Source organism: Crinia signifera, chromosome 4 (genome assembly GCF_055691185.1).
Source record: "Crinia signifera chromosome 4, ASM5569118v1, whole genome shotgun sequence".
NCBI lineage: Eukaryota > Metazoa > Chordata > Amphibia > Anura > Myobatrachidae > Crinia > Crinia signifera.
This window is the reverse complement of record NC_139220.1, coordinates 119,104,236-119,125,846: the sequence shown is the minus strand read 5'-3', so window position 1 is coordinate 119,125,846 and position 21,611 is coordinate 119,104,236. Positions and strand designations below refer to the sequence as shown.

General features: G+C 44.6%; 1 protein-coding gene across 1 annotated transcript in view; it reads right to left on the bottom strand.

Moving 5' to 3' along the window:
* Positions 1-21,611, bottom strand: part of PTPRQ (protein tyrosine phosphatase receptor type Q) — a 300,600-nt gene that overhangs the window by 175,923 nt on the left and 103,066 nt on the right. The window contains exons 23-24 of the mRNA XM_083182313.1: positions 5,000-5,199; positions 529-772 (exon numbers count right to left, since the gene is read on the bottom strand). Of these exons, the coding sequence (XP_083038439.1) occupies positions 529-772; positions 5,000-5,199 (444 nt within the window). The remainder of the gene's footprint in view (positions 1-528; positions 773-4,999; positions 5,200-21,611) is intronic.

Genomic DNA, 21,611 nt, shown 5'->3' with positions numbered 1-21,611 from the left:
AACAGAGTACACAGCAGCACTGAGGGAGACAGCCCCAGTGAATAAAATAATTACAGCACAGCACACCAGAGGTAGACCGCACAGAGGAGACAGTAGTACTACAAGTACACAGTTAGACAGACTACACAGCAGCACTGAGAGACAGCCCCAGTGAATAAAAAATATTGCGTTCAAGGTCAAGCTCAAGTTTAAGCCCCAGCAGCAGCACCAACACACCCTCTCCCAACCCACTTCTAGACTGGAGTGAAGATGGCGGGCGCAGCAGCCGCTTTTAAAGCCTCGCGAAATCCGGCAACGGGAGATGACGTTCAGACCACGCGGATGGACCCGAGTCAGGCAGGAATCTCCGAGCGCTGCTCAGAGACGGGCTCGGAATGATGACGTTTGTTGGGGCTCGGATCTCCGGAATCCGAGTCTGCACATCTCTAGATAGAATGTGATTGTTTCCCCTAGCATCTTCAATAGAATACCCATCTTAGTAAATAAATCCCTTAGAATCGTATCTTCAAAGGAAAACTGTGCACCCACCTGATTCTGGTGTCCTTACAATGGTACTGTCAATGTAGCCTGGTTCATTGGTAACAGCAGAAACTTCAAATAGGTAGGTTGTGTATGGTCTAAGCTGACCCACAATATATGTAATAGGTTCATTCCAGATGGTGTTAAAAGTCCTAGAGGTTACTGTCTGTGACACAAGTGGAGCTGTAGTTGTAGACAGACCACGCGTTGATGAAGGGCTTGTTGTGCGCCATAAATAGGTCTCGCTTTTATCCTAAAATTAAACATTTATCAATAAAAAAATTACAATACAACATAAAATACTGTGCAGAGATAGATGACAAAGTATGTATGCTATAAGCTGCCAATATTTTCTATCAATGTAACTCATATGTTAAATAAAATTTCATTACCCACTTTTTTAATTACTAGATCTTCTCTAAAACCAAAGAGAAGCAAGCATTTTTCTTTTTAAAAGCAATATTATTGTCTATAACTGGTTATAATTATCTATCACTGTGAAAAATGAATGAGAATGTTTGGTGTTGTCAGGGTTGGAAGTAGAACTAGGGTAGTGTTGATAGTGCCTCACATATACAGCAAAGATCGCAAGGGGAGTGGAAGTGGCCGTTGCCGCAATATCTATTTCACCAGCTGTGCATTTTTAGTAACAATGCCCCTAGCTACTTCTGGTGTAATGCAGTGTCGTATCTGATACCAGTTGTGTGCCAGCAGTGCAGAGAGGGGAAGCACTGGGCAGGTGAGACACTCTCCCCGCTCTGCATCCCCAGCCAATCAGCTTGATCTAAGACAATCATCTTAATCTCTCAGCCAATCAGCTTAATCAGTGATTAAGTTGCAAATGGGTTTGCAGATCAGTGATTCATTCGCAAGTCATTCTCAGACTTGCACGGGACGAGATTTCACACTGTGTGGGCGGTTGCTATCTGATCGCAGTCCTCAAATTCACAGAAAACAGAAATTAGGTATCAATCAGGCCTCATATAAAAAACCTGTTGAATCTGTGCAGCACTACTACACATACTCCATATTGGTTCCTCTAAGGCAGGGGTGTCCAAACTTTTTGCGACGAGGGCCAGATTTGGTGAAGTGTAAATGTGTGGGGGCCGACCATTCAGCCTGACATTCTTTCAATTATTAATCACATCAGAATGGTCCCCCACTCTGTCCCCATTCACTCTATGTCCCCCAGCCTGCCCTTCATTGTATTTCCCCCACCTTGCCCCCATTCACTGTATGTCCCCCAGCCTGCCCCTCCTTCACTGTATGCCCCCCATTCACTGTATGTTCCCCACTCTGCACCCAGTCACTCTGTCCCCCAACCTGCCCCACTTCTCTTAATGTCCATCAGTGCCTCCATTCATTGTATGTCACCAAGCCTGACCCTCCTTCACTGTATGACTCCCATTCACTGTATGACTCCCATTCACTATGTACCCCACTCTGCCTTCATTCACTTTATGTCCCCCAGCCTGACCCTCCTTCACTGTATGTCCCCCACTCTTCCCTTCTCCCTTCTCTGTATGTTTCCCAGCCCCTTGTGTGAGCCAGAGGAAGGAGAGGCAAAGCAGGCACTGCAAGGACAGGGGATGCTTGGGCTCCCGCTGCTGCCCTCCTCCGCTCTGCATGTTACGGGAGCAAGCTTCCCCCTTGCTGCCCCCCTCCCCAAACACTGCTGTCACTGTGATTTTGGAGTAGGGTGATATACGATTGCAGCAGCAGGGTTAGAACGCCAAACACATCTGACTGTGGTGGCCGGCACCCCCTCACTGCAGCAGACAGCAAGGTAAAGGCGCGGTCGCCGGGGACCCACCTTTAGTGTCCTGTGCTGTGCTTCCCACATCTGATGCTCTGCCTGCTTCCAGCTGGAAGCTGCAGGCCACTTGAAACGACAGCATGGGCCGCAATTGGCCCCTGGGCCTGACTCTGGACATGCCTGCTCTAAGGGGTTTCATTCATTAACCAAGATAAACTGATCTTACTTCTGTGTGCCATCTTGTCATTATGGGCGGGTTTTATCAATACTCGCATTTCTGTAGTGAAGCTTTTTTGCGGAGTTTTCCGCGTTATGTATGAATTTTTCCCCCTGTTCCTAGGTCTGTGGTAATGCAGACCTCCGTCGGAATGTTTTCGTTGTTTTTTTTTTTGTGCGCATGCGCAATGACGTTTTTTGTTGTCATGCGCAGATGCGTCCTGCTGCTGGGCGGGTTTCCCGAGTGTCTTTCCCCGGCTCGCAGCGCTCAGCTTTTGTTTGACTTATCCCTTGTATTGCTGGCGAACTACAGTTGTGACAGTTCAATTATTAAAGTATAATGTAATTCCAGTGTTCTATTTGGGCAGTTTACCTTATGAAAACAGGTTGTGCTGTGGGATGTATTTTACTTGTTGTATGGGAGGCAAGATTGGTTCTTGTTTGGAAGGTGTGAGGCACAGATCATCAGGGCTAGGCAAGAGGCATACTGTCTCTTGCCTAGCCCTGATGATCTGTGCATCACACCTTCCAAAAAAGAACCAATCTTGCCTCCCATACAACAAGTAAACTACATCCCACAGCACAACCTGTTTTCATAAGGTAAATACAACACTGGAATTACAACTGTATTTCGCCAGCAATACAAGGCGAATTATGTCCAACAAAAGCTGAGCGCTGCGAGTGTTAATACATAGCACAGCGCTTCAGCTGCAATAGACTTCAATGCAATCAGCTTGCACGCCGGAAACTCCGCGATAGTTCAAGCCGGCTGAGTTTTTTCAAGAACAAGAAACCGAAACTTTGTTAATACATCAAACGAAGACTCTGCGGAAGCGAAAACGGGATGTCAGCGCGTTAATACATCCCGCCCTATGGGGGTTATTTTGGTTCACTCTTTCTGACAAATTCCTTCTTAGATGGACAAAACCATGTGCACTGCAGGTGGGGCAGATGTTACTTGTGTAGAGAGAAATAGATTTGGGTGGGGTTTTACTTCAAAGTGAGATCTATATTGCAGTGTAAAAATAGTAGTCAGTATTTACCCTGCACAGTAACAAAATAACTCACCCAAATCTAATTCTCTCTGCACACTTTACATCTGCCCCCCCTCCTGCAGTGCACATGGTTTGTCCATCTAAGAAGGATTTTGTCAGAAAGAGTGAACTAGAATAAGGCCCAATGTTAGAGCACCACAGTGCCCAGTGAGATTCTGCAATTACTATATTCTACAATGCCTCCAGAGATGCTTGTATTATGTACACCATGATGCAGTTACAGTACATTCTGGTGACTTATATATGTTCTGCTTCATGTACAGTATAATACAGTATAAGCATTTCTGTGAGTATGGCTGTACAAATCCCATTGCGACTCAATAAATCCCTGGGGGTAAAACACCATGCTGGATTAGAGCTTGGTTGTTCGTTGTCTCAGGGCATCCTTTAGTTTGTAACTACGCTCTTCCATATTTGTACACAGAGATGCGAGTGTAGTCTTGTGTTTTGGTTTTGCATTCAATTTCATGGTCATGTTTTTTTTTTAAAACCAGCTAAAATCAGGTAAATTTTAAATCCAAAACCCACATTTGGATTTAAAATCCGAATTACTACGGTTCAATGTGGACAAATGCAAGGTCATGCGCCTTGGGAGACATAACCAGTGTGCTAGTTATAACCTAAGTGGGGAGGCATTGGGTAATTCAGAACTTGAAAGGATCAATGAGTCCAAATAGATAACAAACTGGGGTGTAGTGCCCAATGTCATATAGCAACAAACAAGGCAAACAGAATACTATCATGTATAAAAAGGGGTATGTAAACTAGGGACGCAAAAGTAATTATGCTACTGTACAAAGCTTTGGTTAGACCCCATCCTTGAATATGGAGTACAATTTTGGACCCCACACTATAAAAAGGACATCATAGAACTGTAAAGAATCCAAAGAACTACGAGGACAGACTGAACAAACTGGGATTGTTTACGCTAGAGAAGAGACGTTTAAGGGGAGACATGCTTAATACAAATATATCAGGGGACGATATATGGAACTGTCAAGGGCCATTTTTACCACAAGGAAGGACTCTAGGACCCGTGGGCACAAGTTTAGATTAGAAGAAAAAAGATTTCGTTCCCTTAGAAGGAAAAAAATTTTCCTGGTCAGGGCAACCAAACTGTGGAACTCTCTTCCTGGTGAGGTGGTGTCGGCAGACACATTAAATACGTTTAAAATAAGGTTGGACAAACATTTATTGGTTTAAAACATCCAGGGGTACAAATAAGAATAACAATCTGTCTTTAAAATAAAATATCAATATTCACTACATTGAACTAGATGGACGCAAGTCTTTTTTCAGCCTTAACTGCTGTGTAACTATGTAAACGTAGGGAGAGCCAAACCATGACTTTCGGTTTGCATCTGCAAAATTCTGATTTCAAAAGGACCAAATCACACATCTCTCTTTTTTTTATATACCAAAAACAACCTATTGGACATGCAGCACAACTTACAGTACATTCTGGTAATTCTCCATTCAGAATTTCTTCCACCCTCACGGTGGTGTCCTTAATGATGGCTCCAGTTCTTGCATGCTTGACACTTATCTTGAAGCTGGTAATCTTTCCATGTGGTTGTCGAGGTAGGAACCAGGTAAGATTTACTGCCGATGCATTGAGTGCTTCAACAGTCAGATTAACAACTTTTCCTGGAGCTGTACCAAAAAATTATAAGAGTACATTATGGAAGTGAAAAGCAAGATATGATCTGATTACACATAATTGAGATTAATAAATAGGAAATCTTCTAAAACATATTATGAAGTATTGTACATATCCATTCCAAACCCAGTTTAATAAAGGGAAGGTAGTGCATTTCAACTATATATATATATATATATATATATATATATATATATATATATATATATATATATATATATATATATATATATATATATATATATATATATCAAACAGACATAGATGGCACTCTCAAGATTTTCTAACTGCACGGCGCAGTGGCGTAAGTTCGCTCCAATTGCCCCCAACACGCACACACACACAACCCTATGTAACATTACATAAAATATGTTTCTGTTCAGATAGATAGATAGATAGATAGATAGATAGATAGATAGATAGATAGATAGATAGATAGATAGATAGATATCTAACAAATATATTTCAGAACTCAGCCACAGAAGCAATATCGTTGGCTTTTAAATAATTGATTTCAACTTCCAGGGGGAGGAGAGGTGCCCCCTTGGGAGCAGGAGCCCAGCGGCAGATGACTCCATTGCCTCCCAGAGTTCTGCAGTGTTGTATCAATAATTCAAAAGACACTAAACAGTGTGAGCCAACATTTTGGGCGGGTAGCCCTTTAGCAAGACATGTCCCAAACACAGCACCTGAATTAGTATTAAAGGAGCAGCTGTCACAGGTTTCAGGTAAATGAGCTTATCTAGGGTGCATGAGAAAGCTATGATCACAGTAACAGAGGTTAATTAAAAATCAACCCAATATTTAGATACAGAAGTACCAACACACTCACCATTCCTACGAATGGGGTGCAAACAGCACCCACTTCCCAGGCTGGGGTGCAGTGGCCTGTGACCACACACTCTAGTAAATACAAATACAGAGGGCCCAGCACTCACTACAACAAACTAACTCACCTTAACATTCAAATAATCAATTAAATAAATAATGGGGTTTTAGTTCATGAATTGATCAATGCATTTAAGCTTGCAGCCCATAGCCAAGGGACCCCATTTCACTGCAAGTCCTACACTAACAACTGGTTTTCTTAGGAACTTGGCAACTGCTTACACATCATAGCTAAAATGAACATGTGTTTTTTCTTGGGTTAATTAACCTCCGTTACTGTGATCATAGCTTTCTCATGCACCCTAGATCAGCTCATTTACCTGAAACCTGTGACAGCTGCCCCTTTAATACTAATTCAGGTGCTGTGTTTGGGATTGTCTCACCTTTAAAAGCCATAAGGTACCTGGCAGATGAGCTTTAACCCCCCCCCCCCCCCCCCCCCCCCCCCCCCCCAAAAAAAAACCCCACACATGTTCATTTTAGCTATGATGTGTAAGCAGTTGTCATGTTCCTAAGAAAACCAGTTGTTAGTGTAGGAGTTGCAGTGAAATGGAGTCCCTTGGCGATGGGCTGCAAGCTTAAATACAGTATTTGGCAATTTGAACATGTTCTTCCTTGTTCAGAGAAAAGGGATTCTCATGAAGTGGCATGGGAAGCTGGTCTGAGATAAACTGTAGATATTGAAGACCAGGAAGACATCTTGGCTAACATGGAATCTACTGTAGTTCTATTTGGGTACATATTACAGAAATACTTACAAACAGTTTTAACTGGCACTAAATATGTGCAAGGACAGGATATGTAACTGCCACTAAGTATGTGCAAGAAAATTATTGCTTGGCATTCAAATTCAGTGTCTGAGATTGTACACAAACTTTGTTTCATGTTTTAAAACCTTGATTCATGCACAAATACAATATATTTGTATGTATTTCATGTGTTTGATGTGCGTATACAACATAAATGCAAGATACCTCATTCAAATATAAAAATATTCCAAAATACAGAATAATTAATTATCCAATATTCTTCTGGTCCCGAGCATTTTGGATAAGAGATACTGAACCTGTATTATGTTTCCTCCAGTTTGAATAGCATGCACCCTGATCTCAAACTCAAAACATCCATTTGGAAAGAGATTGACACCTTTGCTAGTGCTATAATAGGAATACATATCCTCTTTTTCTCCCAAATGTGTTTTCCAGATGTGATCTATTATATGATGTGAGTGCTTGGGGTTGAATCATTTTTATTATTAAATATAAATATTTTATCTGATTTATATCAGCTTCTGCATGTAGGGATGTAGGGATATGCTTAAACACATAACAATAAAAAAAAATTACAGCTTTCAAAGTGAACTAAAGTTCATCAAAAAGAAATAAATATTTAAGGATTTGTTACAATCTCATAATAAAAAGAGTAAAATATTTCTTGTAATAACGATAAAATATTTAACATTTCGAGGAATGATGTTATATAGAGTATGTTTTATGAATTACTTATTTGACCTTCGAGACAGGTAATAAAATATGATGCTTTATAGCAAGAGATGTACAGCATAATGTATATAATACATATACATACATATTTCTAATGAAACTGCAATAGGTCAAAAACTTTTAAAACATTGTAATAAATTACTAATAAATAAAAATACAGTGTTCCAAGATTTACAAAGTTGACTCAAAGCAAGCAAGTGGATGGGTTAACCCCTTGAGTGGTGGGTTTTAGCTGGGGCAGGACAAACCTACCTTTGTCCTGCCCCAGCAAAAACGACCACAGAACGTAGGGAACCCCCCCCCCCCCCCGTTGCCCCTCCTCATCTCCGCAGGGGAGCTCTCCGCTCCAGAGATCGTACGCCAGAGCTCCCCTGCCGCTGACTCAGCCGCCATTCACAGCAGACAGTGAGAAGGTGGCAGGCTTGGGGATGTTCGGGGCAGCTCGGGACTACTCGGGTGCCTGAACTCTCGAGTGCTCCCGAGTGCTCCCGAGTCCCCCGAGCCATGCTGAATATCCCAGAGCCTGCTGCCTGCTCACTGCAACTAATGGTGTGGGGGCAGCGGCAGGAGGGGAGGGGGTGCCTGGAGGTAATGCACACCTTCATATTGGTGGAATGCCTGGAAATTTCCGGGACAGCCCACAGGGGCAGCACAGCTGAGCCTGGAAAATTCCGTGCATACCACTGAAGTGGTTAAATCTTAAGCGCCTTGAGTCCTGTTGGCGCTATATAAAGAAAAAACTTACTTACTTAAAAATAATTATGTTTCATGTATTAGTCAGAGATATTAGTTAAGGGAAAATAGACATGTTGCCAAGTGGTCAGTAAAAATTAATCAAATTGTTTGTTTCAAGTATTAAAAAAAAGATTTATAAAAATAGAGAAGCGGTCTTACTATCAATACTAAACTACACTTAACATGCTTATATGTGGGATTGGCTACATTTATTAACTAGTTATTTGTCATATTTGAGCTTTCATGCCCTCAAAACTGCTACAATAGCAACCTCTGAGGAAGACTGCAGTGGCTTATTGAATTATACAATTGGGCACTTAGCCCTTCTTCCAAATAAATCAAATGCTATCTATAGTCATTAATACTTTTTTTTTTTTTGAGTAGCGGAAATAATCTGAAGATTCAGGTTCTGAGGGGTAACTTTGTACTTTTCCCCAACAAAGGCAGCTAAGAAAAGTGAGGCTGGTGAGTTGAGAAAAGTGGGGCTGATGAGTTGAGTTGAGAAAAGTGGGCTGGTGAGTTGAGTTAAAAGAAGTGGGGCTGATGAGTTGAGTTAATAAAAGTGAGGCTGGTGAGTTGAGAAAAGTGGGGCTGATGAGTTGAGTTGAGAAAAGTGGGCTGGTGAGTTGAGTTAAAAGAAGTGGGGCTGATGAGTTGAGTTAATAAAAGTGGGGCCGGTGAGTTGAGAAAAGTGGGGCTGGTGAGTTGAGTATTGACGTCCATCCTGAATTCCAATGACTTCTGTGAAGGACATCTATTGCCTGTCTTACAACTTACAAAGCAACTAGCAAGGAGATGGTATCCTATCTTTAGTTGAATATTGTCTTGCATTAACCTTAACATAAGCAATGCTATTACTCTAAATAGCACAATAAAATACCAGGGATGATTGTGGAGCTCACTGCCTTAATTATCCCTAGGGAATTTTACCTCAGTGATCAAAGCTGGACTTGAGGTCTGTAAGATCTCTGGCTCTCATTTGAAGAAAACTAATTTTACTATAACATAAGGATTCAATATTGCCCTTAAATTAATTCCACAATGTCACTACCTTGCTCATTGGTTAGAAGAACATCCTATCCGCATATTTATGCCAGTTAAGTTCCTAACAACAGCCTTTGGTTGTCTGTATCCAAAGCACAAGCACTGTTATCCCAACTTAATGAGAATGAAAGACCCTGATGCTTCTGAGGTATGATGGTGATGACAGAAATCCAAGTGGTGTATTTTTGTAGCCCTTGTATTCCCTAGGAAACTATACACATTACTACTTTATTGTTTTTGACTTAATGCACAGACAAACATATTGGACTTCTATTTTGCTGGAATAGGGTGGATCAGCATTCTGACACTTGATAGTTGCAGGCAGGCATTGGAATTGCTGATGACAATTAAGTGGGGCAAACATGCCATCAGGCCCTGCCCACCTCAGTGCACACTTAGCAGTAGGTGTTACATGACTAGTGCACACCTACATTTTACAGGGAAAACTGACCAAGATCAGGAGTAGTATTTCCACTTGCCTGATAACAGAAATGTGCCCCTGACCAGGACAAAATATCCTTTGAATTCAAGTAAAATGATCTTATCCATTTTTTTCTGTACTTAGATGTACCATATTTCAGTAGCGCACGCAGGGGGGGTTTCTGAGTACCCAGAAACCCCCCCAGGAGTCTAAGGACCATAGTCTGAAAGCTGAGGGACCCCTCTTTCCATGGGTACAAGAATTTTAAAAATCGGCCCTTGGGAACCGGAGATATCTGACTTCAAAGCAGTGGTCCCCATCCAAGCCTGTTAATTGCCTTTCCCAGTCAGATATTTCAGGTTCTCTCTGACTTAGAGTTTTTCTGAGGATATATTCCAAAAGCTGGAACTCTCCCCCTTTGATGGACCCTAGTAGCTTGTCTCTACTGTTCCCAAAACCAGAGATATCAGCCTTCCAGCAGCTGGTTACTGCTCCAGCTCCACACACCTGGTATGTAGTTTTATATGCTCATTGGCAGGTTGCTCTGCCTCCTGAACTCTGATCCCCGAGTCCCCAATACCATTTGGTAGGTGGTATTCTCTAGTTTTTAATTCCATTAAAATCTAATAAATCTTTTTCCGGGAACTGGAGATATCTGCAGTCAAGCAAGCTGTCCTCCCACCAGAAAATTATGGATAATAAGCCCACTCCACTATACACCCCTCCTCTGCATATTAAACATCCTCTACCACCCTGGAAGTTATGTATCAGGGCCCCTTCATTCAGCCCAATGCCCCCATCTCCCACCCCATCTCCCACCTGTGCAGTAAAGGGGTAATTAGTGGAAATTACTGATCCAGGCCCTACATGCTGAGCGGTTGATATAATACCCCCCCCTACCACCCGCGGGACATCAAAGCTTCCCCCACCCCTACCGCTGGAGGATCGGTAGGGGCCCCAATACATTGTTATGCCCAGGGGCCTACACTGCTGTTGATGCCCCTGTATGGATATATATATATATATATATATATATATATATATATATATATATATAGATGCAGAGTAACCGGCACTCCTGGATGCTGTGCTGGATATAAATTGCCCTGGTGCCTTTCTGACACGGAAGGTGCGTGTATACGGGGAAACAGAAAGGCGGCACTCGGAGACGGTGGTAATTAGCAAAAAACCCCTCAGGTGGTTTAATGTGACATACAGCAACGTTTCGGGGCTGCGCCCCTTTCTCAAGCAAACTTGTTGTTTGACTTTGTTTATATATATCCACGTGCATGAGCGTGGCTCTCCAGTGAAGAAGAACTCGGAAACCAATCAGGTGTACCAACGTTTCAAATGTATTTATACATTTTTCATCAGGGTGTATAAATACATTTGAAACATTGGTACACCTGGTTGGTTTCCCAGTTCTTCTTTACTGGAGTGCCACCCTTATGCACCTGGATATATAGGAGTCTTCTGTTCTCCCGGGAGGGCACCCAGTCCATTTCCAATGATCCGTGGAGTGCCGGCCACCCCCTTCTCACTTTATATATATATAATTTTTTTTTTAAATTATTATTGTTTATATACATTTGGTCTATCTATAATACTTTAACTGACCCTGCATATACTGGGTCACCTAAGTGTCCATCTCCGTGCTTTGCTCCGCCCCTCTGGAAACCCCCTTCTGAAAATCCTGCGTTTGCCCCTGTATTTCATATTATATATGTGCGACAACATTTTAAATACAAATTTTGACGATTCATTTTTACCAGGAAATCTAGATATTTGAAACTGGAACCACTGGTGATGACACATTATAACATGGATGAACGTATCTGGCAGGGCAAGCAGCACAGGGGATTGGGTTGAATGGAGACAGAACTGTGATGTATTGGGCTTAGGTGGCACAGCTGCTACAAAAGCAGTAGGGAAGGTCCCTGAAGCATTTACAACACACACTGCTTTAGAAGTGCATGTGCTCAACTCATGTGCTTAAGTCTTTTATACTCAACTCTGACTGGAGGAACTTATCACATGCTCCTCTTACACCTGTTATTCAGTAGCCTCAAAGAAATGCAACCACATGTTTTACATGTCATAACAGATAGCATGGGAGGGAGATGAGATGATAGACATTTGGGAAGATCTGAGGTACATGTGGCGGGCACTTCAAGGGCATGGGAGAGGTCCTGTGTGGAGGCCATATGATGGACATGTGGATAGGTCAGCTGGTAATGTGCATGTTAAGGGCCTGATGGCAGTTGGGGTGTGACTGTTGGCATGTGGAAGAAGTGTCATATAATGTAATGGCTTGTGAGTTGCCTGATGGGCACGTAAGAGGCATATGGGATTTATGATGGCATATAACAGACATTTGGGGAAGTCTTTTGGCATGTATGAAGAATGTGGTGATATCAGATGGAATGAAACAATTGTGTGGGAATGTCTGATAGCTTTCAAAGGACATACAACAATGTCAGAAGGGATGCAAGCGGCATGTGAAGCTACATAGTTACATACAATAGTTACATAGTATTTAAGGATGAATAAAGACTCACGTCCATTCAGTTCAACCTTGGTGTATTAGCTTCCCCCTTTGCTATACATAGTGTACACTGATATTTTCAAGGACAGACTATGGTTATTGCTTGTACCCCTGTATGGTTTTAACCAATAGATGTTTATCCAACCTTATTTTAAAGGTATTTATTGTGACTGCCGACACCACATCTCCAGGAAGCGAGTTCTGATGCAATGTCTCAGGGGGGTGTCTGATGCAATGTGTCAGGGGGATGTCTGATGCAATGTGTCAGGGGGATGTCTGATGCAATGTGTCAGGGGGATGTCTGATGAAAAGGCTCAGGGGGATGTCTGATGAAATGTAATGTGGGTATATCGAATGTCATGTGGGGATGTCTTGTGGCATGTAAGGGGCATATATAGACGTCTTGCAAAGGGCATGTGAGAAAACTGCTATGTGTAAGACAGGCATGTCCAAACTATGGCCCTCCAGCTGTTGTGAAACTACAGGTCCCATCATACCTTGCCAGAGTTTTGCTATTAGGGAATGCTAAAACTATGGCAAGGCATGCTGGGATGTGTAGTTTCACAACAGCTGGAGGGCCAGAGTCTGGACTGGTGTAAGGAATGAGAGGATGTCTGATAATATGTACAGATGTGTCCTTACACACCTAGCCTCCATACGTGACCTGATGCACCTTTTAGTTCAAATGTGTGTCGTAATTGCAATTTGATGCAACAAACTGTGACACTTGCATATCCGTGTGCGACTGTATGAATCTGTATACAAAAAAACAGAACGTGGCATGAAAAAAAGCCACATCCTCCTCTCACAAACCAGATATACAAGTGTCGCATATCACAATGATCAGTGTAGTCATATGAAGTATCTCTGTTGCAGCAGCATATTGTGGTGAAGATGCACAATCACATAAAGCATAAGCTTGCCACAGGCTGAGTCGCACAGGACCTCATGCTCTGAGAAGGGATGTTTAGCGTGACTGCAGCAACTCTGCATAAAGACATCTGTAAAGGGCAAGTGTGTGGCCTAATATGTATTATGGGAGTTTGGTGATATAGGTAGACTTAAAGGGCATGTAAGGAAGATAAGAAGTTCAGTTTTAGCCATGTTTTGTTTCAGGAAGCGTTGGGTCCTCCAGGCCGAGATGGCCGTGAGGCATTTGGAGACCTTGGACAGGAGTGATGGGGATAGGTCAGGGGAGGAGAGATAGATAAGGGTATCATCAGCATAAAGGTGGTAATGGAAGCCGTAGGAGCTGATGAGGGTGCCCAGAGAGAGAAGAGGAGAGGGCCAAGGACTGACCCTTAGCATATAAAAGCATACATGAAGAGTCATAGTATTTGGACACTGGGTACAGTGAAGTGAAGTATGGGCAGTGCAGATGATACACTTTATACACTGGGTAGTTTGATAGGTGTGAGTATGTATGGGAAGAGGGCTCATAGGGGAAGTGGGTGTGGGGGTCTTTGATCCCGGTCAAAGAAAGCCTAGCTTCACTTCTCTATTGGTGACTGCCCACTTTATTTCAGGAAAGCACTTATTCATGTCTTCCACATATTACAAACAGAAATGGGCAACTTCCCAGAAAGTGAACATAAAGTCCAGTGCATCGCATGCTTTGAATTTTATTCCTTTCAAACTGGCCTGTTAAGAAATTGTTGTTATATGAAAACGTCATTTCTTAGCAGCAATGCCTTACCCAATAACTTAAAAATCTTGGTATTTTCAAAAATATGTAATTTGAATTTGTGTAGCTATCGCGTGCATCTTGAGATGCAGGTGTACAGCCTGAGTTGTTACTTTGGTGAGATCTACAGTATACTAATTACTCATCGTGGTAACAAAACACAGAGGGCGAAATGTAATAGGGTGTGATTTTTAGACGAGTTCCAAACTCGCCAGAAATCGCACCTTTAAAAATCGCGTTTTTTGCCGCGAATTCGCATATGTAATGAGATGCGAATTAGCGGCAAAAAATGTGATTTGCCGCGATTTCGGGCGATTTTTAGTCATGAAAATGTGCGCATTTTCAGTCATGAAAATGTGCGCATTTTCATAAATGCGATTTTGTGCCCAAAAATTTTTTTTTTATAAAAAACGGCGTGGGGTCCCCCCTCCTAAGCATAACCAGCCCCGGGCTCATTGAGCCGGACCTGGTTCCAAAAATACGGGGGGACAAAAAGCATAGGGGTCCCCCGTATTTCTGAAACCAGCCCCGGACTCTTGGACCGGTCCAGGTTCCAAAAATACGGGGGACAAAAAATCTGGGGGTCCCCCGTATTTTGAAACCAGCACCGGGCTCCAACAGCCCACGGTGTCATGCCACAGCCGAGGGACACTTTTTATACAAGGTCCCCCGGCCAAAACATGAGCACCGTGGCTGGTCAGCCTTGGACGGGGTACCTGGAGGAGTGGGGACCCCCCCAATAAAGGGGTCCCCCCCCCAGGCTTCACCCGTCCAGGGCTGAAGCCGGGGCTGTCACCGGCGTCCGTGGCCAGTGGACGCCGGCCTGATAGGGTTAAATCGATCATACGTTACATTGCTTTATACCGGAGAACTACAAGTGCCAGCAGACCTCCCCCGCATGCTGGGACTTGGAGAACCACAAGTCCCAGCATGCGGGGCATTAATGGGCCCGCTGGGACTTGTAGTCCACCTGTAAAAAGAATGTTTATAAAAAACACACACACAGAGAAGTAAAAGTTTATTACACACACACACCTCACTTTTACACCAGCGTTACTTACCATTCCTGGATCCAGCGCTGGTCTGGCTGCTTTACAGCCGGCTCCCCCCGCACTGACAGGCAGCGGGGAGAACCGGCTTTCTCCGTTGCCTCTAACAGCTTCTGTAGCGCTGTCCGAGTGCTACAGAGGCTGAGAGCGCGATTGACTGAGCTATGCGTCTCCATGGAGACGCATAGCTCAGCCAATCAGGACTGAGCTATGCGTCTCCATGGAGACGTATCGGCCAATCGCGCTCTCAGCATCTGTAGCGCTGGAACAGCGCTACAGAAGCTGTTAGAGGCAACGGAGAAAGCCGGTTCTCCCCGCTGCCTGTCAGTGCGGGGGGAGCCGGCTGTAAAGCAGCCAGACCAGCGCTGGATCCAGGAATGGTAAGTAACGCTGGTGTAAAAGTGAGGTGTGTGTGGATGTGTGTGTAATACACTTTTACTTCTCTGTGTGTGTGTTTTTTATAAACATTCTTTTTTACAGGTGGACTACAAGTCCCAGCGGGCCCATTAATGCCCCGCATGCTGGGACTTGTGGTTCTCCAAGTCCCAGCATGCGGGGGAGGTCTGCTGGCACTTGTAGTTCTCCGGTATAAAGCAATGTAATGATATGTATGATCGATTTAACCCTATCAGGCCGGCGTCCACTGGCCACGGACGCTGGTGACAGCCCCGGGCTTCAGTCCTGGACGGGTGAAGCCTGGGGGGGGGGGACCCCTTTATTGGGGGGGTCCCCACTCCTCCAGGTACCCCGTCCAAGGCTGACCAGCCACGGTGCTCATGTTTTGGCCGGGGGACCTTGTATAAAAAGTGTCCCCCGGCTGTGGCATTACACCGTGGGCTGTTGGAGCCCGGTGCTGGTTTCAAAATATGGGGGACCCCCAGATTTTTTGTCCCCCCGTATTTTTGGAACCAGGACCGGTCCAAGAGTCCGGGGCTGGTTTCAGAAATACGGGGGACCCCTATGCTTTTTGTCCCCCCGTATTTTTGGAACCAGGTCCGGCTCAATGAGCCCGGGGCTGGTTATGCTTAGGAGGGGGGACCCTACGCCGTTTTTTTTTTATAAAAACACTTTTACACATTTTTATTAACAGGACCATGCACAGATCTCAATGATCTGTGCATGGTTCTGTCAAATTCGCCTGTCAGAACCTGGTCTATTTTTTTTGCGATTTTTGGTAACATTTACCAAAAATCACACCCTATTACATTTGCGAGTTGTATACTTTATAATGGGAAAACATCTGGATGAGAATTGAAATGTGACTAAAAATCGCACTTCTAAAAGTGCGATTTCGCGGTAAAAAGTGCGATTTTTTTACCGCGATTTTCAACCTATTAAATGTGCGATTTTCGGAAAATGTGCGATTTCGGACGTTTTTGACCCAAAATCGCACATGTCCAAAAATCACACCCTATTACATTTCGCCCGGAGGGTGCTGAATCCTGAAGCCACATCGGGTGAGATTTAATAGGATGAGAGATTCAGAAAGTGAGAGATTTGGTGAGGAATCTCCAGTTTTTTTAAAGCGGCAATCATTTACACTTCAAAATCAAACTGGTTTAGCAGTCTAAATGATTGCCGCTTTAAAAAAAACTGGAGATTTCTTATCAAATCTCTCACTTTCTGAATCTCTCATCCTATTAAATCTCACCCATCTTTTCCATTTTGTATCCTGAGAGGAGTTTGCACCACCTAAAAGGGAAACTACAGTACTAGCTGATAGGAAAGCTGGGTGGAGTCTGAAGAGGCATTGATTCATAACTAGGGAGAATGAAAGAGCTGGGGGCAGAATAGTTTTTGTTCTCACTCCAGATTGGGTATGTGCTGGCCTGTAGACTATTTGTGGTGCTGTTCCAATCCTTTTTTTTTTTGTATAAATAATGCACGCCGTCATACCTTATTTCCCAATTGTCCAAATTTGGGAGGTTATGCACCACTCTTCATGAATATCTTAGAATATTTTCCTCTAAGAACAGTGGTACCCAAATGTGGTCTTCAAGGCACCTCAACAGTCCAAATTTTGGAGATATCCTTGCTTGTGCACAGGTGGTATAATCAAACTGATTGAGGTACTAATTAAGACACCTGTGCCTAAGCATGGATATACTTAAAAAACTGGACCGTTGGGGTGCATTGAGGATTGCATTTGAGAACCAATGGCTTAGGCTTTCTTTTGCTCTTCCTGAAAAATGCTTTTATATATCTTAAAAAAAAAAAGAAAAGCTTAGCATATCTTATACCTTATCAGTGAAGAGATTTAGCTGTCAAAGGGAATGTTATGTTACAAAGTAGCCAAACTTAATAAATCTTCATAGTGAAGAAAGGGAGATATGCAGCTGGCTCAAATCAATCACAGGAGACAAATCAAGCTTTGGGAATTCACTGATCATAGTAAATATCAAAGGATGTAAAGAAGGAATCTTCAACAAGCTAATTGTACTATATGCAAGTACAGGTGAAATGCCAACAAAAGCGTAATTCAACATCTTCAGCCTACTATATATATAAAAATGGGTTGGTGGATGATAGATAGACAGTAAAAAGGACTAAAATCAATAGGTCGACATCAAACGGCCAACTAGTACAAAAGGTCGACAGATTCAAAATGTCGACACGAGATGGACCCGTTTCTACTAATTTGGGTCATAGATGGTTGAACATACGAAATTACACCCAACATAAAATACTTGTCTTGGCTATTTTTTTCTTGACCTTTTCTTTCTGACCATTTTTGTTTTGACTGTTTTTGTATCAACCCTTTTCATGTTTATCTTTTGTACTTGTTGACCTATTGACTGTTGAGCATATGGTGTCAACCTTATTACTGTCTATTTGGTAATCCATACCCATAAAAATACTATCAAAATACATATCAATTTTAAATGTTAAATGATATGTAATTTTCTTGATACACAGTGGCGTAACAATAGCCCCGCAGACCCCGCGGTGGTGGGGAGGCGCTGTATCGGTGTGGGTGCCTGGGTCTGCAGGGCTATTGTAATGCCGCTGCCACTGCTAGGAGCTCACCTATGGTCGGAGCCCGGGACCCGCAGAAGATTTTTCTGTGGTCCCCGCTCCCTTGTCCCCTCCTGGCTTCTGCTTGCCTTCTACTCTAAACGGACTATCACAAAATGTCCGCCCCCATACAGCAGAAAACTGTCTGCTGTACGGGGGCAAATATTTTGTGATGGTCCATTTTCATTAGACACTGGAGCCAGGACAGAGCGGACAGGGGAGTCGGGACCACAGACAAATCTTCTGCGGGTCCTGGGCTCCCGGCAGTGGCAGCGGCAAGACAAGTTTACTGTGCGGGAGGGTTAATTGGGGGGGGGGGGGGGGCACTGCCGAAATTTCGGCAGGGGGCGCAAGTTTTTTAGTTATGCCTCTGTTGATTCAGTTATTAACACAGAGAGGGAAATTTAATAGGATGAGAGATTCAGAAAGTGAGAGATTTGGTAAGAAATTTCCAGTTGTTTAAGTGGTAATCATTTGCACTGCAATACCAGTTTTGATTTTGCAGTGTAAATGATTGCTGCTTTAAAAAAAACCTGGAGATTTCTTACCAAATCTCTCTGATTGAAACACCTGTAACACCTAGTCTGACCACACAGTCTGACCACAGCTTGACTCGTGTCACACCCCTCATGAGCCATTGCCATGCCTCTTATAACTTGCACGCCTGCATTTTAGTGTGCATACAGTACAGACAAAATGCCAGGGGCTGAAAGCAGTCCTAGTCCTTTCTTGATAACATAGAGTTATATTCAATGGATGCATTATTCAATGCAGCAGCCAAATCCGGATGTCGGATTTGGCCGCTGATTGATGCTCACCTGGCCGACGCGGGGACCGGATGGGCACAGTGTCGGGAGGCGGCAGGATTGCCCGGGAGGCAGCGGGAGTCGGGTAAGCTGCTCTCCCCTGGCCCGGCAGCGCGACAGGTGAGCACAGCAGGTGGGTACGCGAGATGGCGGGAGTGTAAGGGGGCAGCAGACAGGAGGACAGCACCTTGTGAGCTGCTGCTGCTCACCCGGCGCCGTCCTCCTTGTCTCAATCCGGCATCTTTTTATGTCGGATTGAGATTGCTGGAAAATTGGGCAAAACTTTTAGATTTGGCAGTGTTTCCATCAAAAGCAGGTGGTTTTGCGGCCGTTCCGCCAATTCACCTGGTTTTCGGCAGGTTGGAACATTCCGACCTGTTGAAAAAAAAAACAGCTAGCATTGAATAGATTTAAACCCCTTCCAACATCAATTGAATATACCCCAAATATTCACAAATATCTTATGCCTCATTAATGTTACTTAGATGTATAGTGATTAGTGGAAAAGTCACAAACACCCCTTTTACACCAAAATCCCTGGTCGGACCCAGGTCTTTGAACACGGGAGTTTCCAGGGTTGGACCCAGCTTCATACCCCATTTACACAGCACTGTGACCCAGGTCAAACCCAGGTCTGCGCCGTTTACACTGAACCTGGGTCAGCCCTGCTTTCCCCTATGGATGACATTAAAAATGTCCATTTTAGGACTGATAAACTGCCAGCCAACCTTCCCTCAATGATTCAAAATAAAAATTAAAAGACATGACAATTTAGCATTGAAAAATAATGTTTATTTTGTAAAATATTTTTCAAAAAGTTATATTCAGTGCTCAAGCACACATAGCAGTATAAAAGTGCAGCATCACCCATGTGCTCTCCCCCAGGCCCGGCGACAGGGGGGTCAAGGGGGACAGTTGTGACGGGCCTCATCGATCTTAGGGGCCCCAGAGCATATATTGTGCCGCCAGCCACTCGGCTGCTGTTGCTCACAGACGTCTCTCAGCACCGCCGCACTTCTCTCCTCTGGTGCTCCCGGACAGTCACTGAATGGACGGAGGCAGTGACTGTCCGGGAGCGCCAGAGGAGAGAAGTGCAGCGGCGGGGGTCACATGGAAATCTGCTTCAGCGCCGCGGAGTGCAGCGAGTGGGTAAGAAGGCAGGGGGAAATGGGAGCAGCACGGAGATGCGGCTGCTAAGGGCTCAGTCTCCAATGCCCGCCACTTCCCCTGCTGCTGCACTGAGACGCGGCCACCGGCGCCTACACACAAATGGGGGAGGTACCTTGTACCACATGGACCGGCAGGACAGTGACCTGCTGCCCGCAGCTTCACCTCCCGAGTCCCACATTCACGTTCAATGAACAAGATGGACTGCTGTCAGCCAACAGACCCCAGCAGAGAGAGCGGGTCAGTTACAGCATATCCATTTCTATTGAGTATGTTGTTTTTTTATCTGGGCTTCCTCTCCCCACCCATGTCCTCTATCCCTGGCACAGGTCTAAGCCTCTCACCCCACACTCCTAGTTCCCACTCATCCTGTCACCCCACACATCCATTGCTTCCCCTGCCATCTTGCTCACAGCTTGTCACCCAATGCTCCTTATCCCCACTCATCCTACCTTCTTGCTCACACAGCCTGTCATCCCATGCTCCTTATCCCCACTTATCCTGACACCCCACAAACGCTACCCCCACCTTCCTGCTCACAGCCCATCACCCCACACTCCTTGTCACCACTCATCCTGTCACCCCACACACGCTCCCCCCACCTTCTTGCTCACAGCCCGTCACCCCATGCTCCTTATCCTCACTCCTCCTGACACCCCACAAATGCTACCCCACTTTCCTGATCACAGCCCATCACCCCACACTCTTGTCCCCACTCATCCTGTCACCCCACACATGCTACCCCCACCTTCCTGCTCACAGCCCATCAATCCACACTCTTGTCCCCACTCATCCTGTCACCCCACACGCGCTCCCCCCACCTTCTTGCTCACAGTCCGTCACCACACGCTCCTCGTACCCCACACCCATTAGTGGCTAAACCGTCCCTGGGATGACGGCTCACAGGGGTGCAGTGTTGCGGGGCAGTGAGGGTATTTGGGGAGGTAGGGGGGCCCCAGAGGTATAAGTGTATGGGGCCCCAAGATTTCTATTGCCGGCCCTGCTCTCCCCAGCCCCTTCTGGGGCTCTCCCCAGCAGCAGACCGAATCTCCCATGTGCTGTCCCAGCCCCCCCCCCCCCCCCCAAAAAAAAAATGATACTGCATTGAATTAAGATTTCTGTGTGCACTGCCTGTATCCTTCCTGGCTGCTGTCTTTTGCCACTGCAGCGCACTGTGGAAAGACTTCCAGCACTTCTGGTATCCTTTCAGCACTATCAGGATGTCCCAACCTGGGTTGGGACCATTTATACTGCCCACGACCCAGGTCCAACCAGTGTTCAACCCTGGTCAGGACCTGGGTAGGAGACCGGTGTTACTGGACCTGGGTTGGCCCCTTTTACACCAACCCTGACCTGGGTCGGATCTGGGTCCAACCTGGGTTATTCCTTGGTGTAAAAGGGGTATTAGTTTACTAATAGTCTGGGTATTTGCATAGTTCATGAGGTAACACTGATGTCCTTAATGTCTCCATGGGCACTGCCATGATACCTATCCTATACATCTTGTTTCAATTAGTCTCTTTCTATTTGCCATTTTACCCTCTGTATT